A 4461-nucleotide genomic window follows, 5' to 3' on the forward strand; every position below is an offset into this window, starting at 1 on the left:
TCACCATTATCTCAGCAAGTTTTCTTAATTAAAGGGACACAAAAAATGTCTAAACATTTAAATATATAAGATATAATCTTTAAAAATGAAAATAAAACAAACTTTAACATTTAGCAAAAACAGATATAGAATAAGGCATTAAAAAGTAAAAATTTTACCCCAAACTTCATATGCTGCTCAACTACTTAATATATGCATTCACATCAATGACTAAGGGGGAAATAAGGAAAGTTGGAGACTTTTAAAATGGGAAAAGGAGGCCCTCCCTGGTGGCACAATGAGTTAGGACACAGCACTGCAAGCTAGTTCCAGCCACTTCAGTGCCAGTTAAACCCCAGGCCCTGGAGGTGACCCACATGGCAAGGCAGACCTCTCCTGCCTCTCTCGCTGCCCCCCTCAGCAGTGTACTTCATTGACCTGCCTATTCTGCTCCCCACTCTTCCTCTGGTGAAACCTCTCACCACCCCTGCACCCCACTTCTGTATGCATAAATAAATAAATCTTATAATAAATAAATAAATAAAATGGGAAAATATTTAAAAGATGATGATATTTATCTAGTAGAGAAGAAGAGGTCAATTATATTATAAATTGTATAAATCTCAGGTGGGAGGAAACAAGAAACAAATATAAATGAAGGTTTCTGTACTGCATCAAGAGAAAAGAGATAGTAGTTACAGATATAGGCATGCAGGTTGGTAGATTTAATAGGAGGGAGGTTGAATGAGTTCCACTTGCTGACGTATATTCTCTCTGAAGCAGAAAGTATCTAAGTGAGGATGAAAAGCAGAAGTTGGAGAATGAGAAAGAAGGTTGAAAGTAAGTATTTCACAAGTCAAAGAAAGGCAATAGAACATGTTAAAAGTCCACTTGAATTATGGATTTAAATGGTTTCAACCTCCCTGGTTGAAAGATTTGTGCAGCAGAACATGCCTGGCAATGGTAGCAAGGAGAGAGCAGCAACATGAAAGAATCCCAGCACAGGTACAGTTTTTAAAGTGTTGGTATGGGTAGGAATAAAACTAAACCTACTGTATTTAGGATTTTAACAAAATTATCAGGTTGTAAAATTGCAGGTTGTAAGATCAAAGTAGGATAAAAAAAATAAAGGAAAATAGACAAAAACATGGACTTAAAAAAACAAGTGGATGTACAAGTAAACTAGAAAGACAGAAGCTATTTCCAAAAGCAAGGTGACTTCAGAGACGGGATACTTACAGATGAGTAGGTGAGGTAGGTGCATTGAAGAGAGAGGTCCTAGGAGATGAAAAGGCCAGGGAAGACAGGTCCTGGTTGTCATGTGCTCAGCTCTCACAGCTACCAGGAATTGTTAACTACCATACCTTTAACCTTTCACATATTATATATAACTTTCAAAAGGAGAACATTCAAACAGCAGAATGTTCACTTTCTAAGAGTGAAATTTGGGCATTATCAAATAACAATATAAATGGGAACTAAATTAAGCAACTTCATAATAATTAGGTCAGTGACCATTTGTATAAATTATCAAGTCTATAAAACTCATTTTTGCTATTTATCTCCTTGATCACAAATCTAAGCCAATTCTCACTTTTACAAAGCAGATACAGAGAAAAAAAAATCAAGCTCTCACTCCTACTTCTCCTCAACCTAAAATCTATCATCTTTTATGAAAATATGGTAATTTTGAGTATGAAGTTGTACAGCTAACTATGGACTGTACACTCAAGTATAATATTAGTACAATCACAAAATTTTTTTTTTAAAAAGGAGAAAAGTTCTTACCAAAGGAAGGTGATTCTCTTCCATCCTCTAGTCCAGAATCTCTCTCTCTGTCTCTCTTTCTATGTTTATGTCCTCGATGCCTGTGACGTCGATGGCTTTTTCTTCCTCCCAGGGGCACATGAACTCCAATAAATAGTGTCCGATGACCTTTATCGAAAGTAAATACACAAATTAAACTCGGTATTATTCCAGGACACAGAGATAATTTACTTGTTAATGAGCACTCAAATTCAATCCAGTAAATGAATTTTTTGAATATTTATGATCTCTAAAACTTGGGAGTTGGGGTTATATTTTGGCATTATACCTCTGTAAGTATGCCTTACGTCTATCAAGAACATTTACAACACTAATTGTATGGTTGTATACTTTACAATTACCATTAGCATATTAATTGTCTTAATAATATTTCTGCTTCTAGCCTGATAGCTTATAATTCTCTCATTGAAAATATATATTTTCTTTTCCTACCCTCAATTAATAATGTTATCTCAGAAGCTCCCTATCCTTCACCATTATGTGTGAAATAATCACCATTTCTAATAAAAAAGATTTTACCAAGGTATATAATAATGTCAAATCCCATGAACTTTTTTTTTCAATTCTATTATTTTCTCTGTGGCACTGGATACCACTGACCACTCTCTATGCTTTTACTTTCTTGAGGTTTCCCTTCCTTGTTTTGTTTGTATTACCTTCTGGCCTTCTCCTTTGACTGATGTAAGATAAGAGATCTCCAGATTTCTGTTTTATACCTCATGTTTTTAACTACTATGTATTTTAGCACACATAAATTGTGGACCCACATCTTGATATCAGATTGCTATCTTGAACTGTAGACTTATATAGCCTTATAGGCCCTATACAAGGCCCTATATATCCTTTGACACAAAGTCACCCTTCTCACAGGCACAGGAAATTCAACATATCCATATGATACATCATATTCTTTGTATTCCAAGTATCAACTATCCATTATTTATCTCAGAAAATACAGCATCTATACAGTCCTCTCAAAACCCATCCAATTTATCATCCAGTTTTCCTTTGCATGTCTTAAATACATTCCTATTTTAATATCTTTATTGATTCTGTCTTAATTTGGAAACGAGTCATTTTTTTCACATGATATTTGACAATGCTCTGTATTGTTGTTTTCCAAAATCTAATCTAATACTGCTCTTATCTATCCTGAATCCTGGTGACTATTCTCTTTTCAAAAATCTGACTGCATTACTCCCTTTCAATTCACTGATTGCCCATCTGTTGCTTATAGCATAAAGTTTTTAGTTCTTTATATGCTAAATAATGCCTGTCTTCTGCCTCTTTCTACAGGCAGGCTTCTAAATACACTGTGTGAGTTAATATGTGACCATTACTGAATAACCAGATGTTTTCAAGTCCCTTTGCTTTGAATTGATGTTGTTCTTATTCTTCCAACTGCTTGAAATATGGGTCTTTCTGAAAAATACCTAGTCAACTTTCAAGCCCCAGTTTAAGAATTATATCATCCAGGGTGTTTCCATACATGATCACTCAAAATTCAGTTGAACACTTTTTCCCTTAAGACCTCCATTACTTAGTTATACACATCATAACAGAAACTCTTAACTTTAATCATCTATATATAAATAGTTTCTCTCTTATAAATCTTCTCTAGGAAAGGCCCAAATATTATCCATTTAGCCTCTTTGATATCAGACTCATGGTCCGGTATATAGAAAATTTTTAACAAATATTTACTGAAGTAAGCAATTTACTGAGTAAACATCAAGGACACAAATATAAGTATGATATTATTTTATTCTTATAATTACCATAGTTTAGCCCTGCTTAACATATGTGAAAAAGTGGATTTCATAAGGGTGAATAAGACTAATACATTGCTCTGGGTATTTTGGTTAAATGCAGGAGACCCATGAGGAGAAGATGTGAAATATTTCTTTAAAACACACATATATTAATCTATTCATTTAACACAATCACAAAATTTCAACAGGAAAATCTTAACAGAACTTGAACAAACTAAATGTACAATGAAAACTTGAAAAAAAGTTTTGCACAAGCTCAAAGAGGGAGACAATAAGACATAACACAAATTGTATATTTTAAAACAACTCAGAAACTTTGGGATGGAAACATTAGTAATTCCCAATTACTTGGACCATCACTACATTCTCATCTTCTACTCTAATGAGCTAAGGCTCAGGAAGAGTATGTGCAGCACAAAAGACAATTAAAATGAAATCTTATATAAAAGTAGTGTATAAGAGTCAGAAAAAGAGATCAAAGAACTAAAAACAATTGAAAAGTGAAGCCACAGACTCCCAATTGAAAATAGGATATTAAAAACCTACTTTTTAATATGTACAATCCCTGGATTCTCCCTTAGTTCCAATTTAGGAAGTGATTTCCTAAGCACCGCGGGCTATAAAAGAAATGATTACTCAATTTTATCATGTTAAAAGTAGGAACTGCTTTGTTACACATTAGGTACTGCTTTATGTTGTATGTATTAATTTATATATTTGACACTATCACAACTAAAATACATTTTAGTATATTTTTATATATTAAACATTATATATAAAAATAATTATATGGGGGCCCTCCCTGGTGGCGCAGCGGGTTAAAGCACAGCACTGAGAATCTGAAGCCACTTCCGCATGAGTTCGATTCCCACCTGCCGCCTGC

At 33.9% G+C, this 4461-nt stretch overlaps 1 protein-coding gene across 2 annotated transcripts in view; it reads right to left on the bottom strand.

Annotated features, from left to right (window-relative positions):
- Positions 1-4461, bottom strand: part of SLC4A10 (solute carrier family 4, sodium bicarbonate transporter, member 10) — a 252551-nt gene that overhangs the window by 123502 nt on the left and 124588 nt on the right. For both annotated transcript variants that reach the window (XM_004674608.2, XM_004674607.2), the window contains exon 3: positions 1768-1914. In XM_004674608.2, the coding sequence (XP_004674665.1) occupies positions 1768-1914 (147 nt within the window). The remainder of the gene's footprint in view (positions 1-1767; positions 1915-4461) is intronic.

This window comes from Condylura cristata, unplaced genomic scaffold (genome assembly GCF_000260355.1).
Source record: "Condylura cristata isolate star-nosed mole 26May11 unplaced genomic scaffold, ConCri1.0 scaffold00002, whole genome shotgun sequence".
NCBI classification, from domain to species: Eukaryota; Metazoa; Chordata; class Mammalia; order Eulipotyphla; family Talpidae; genus Condylura; species Condylura cristata.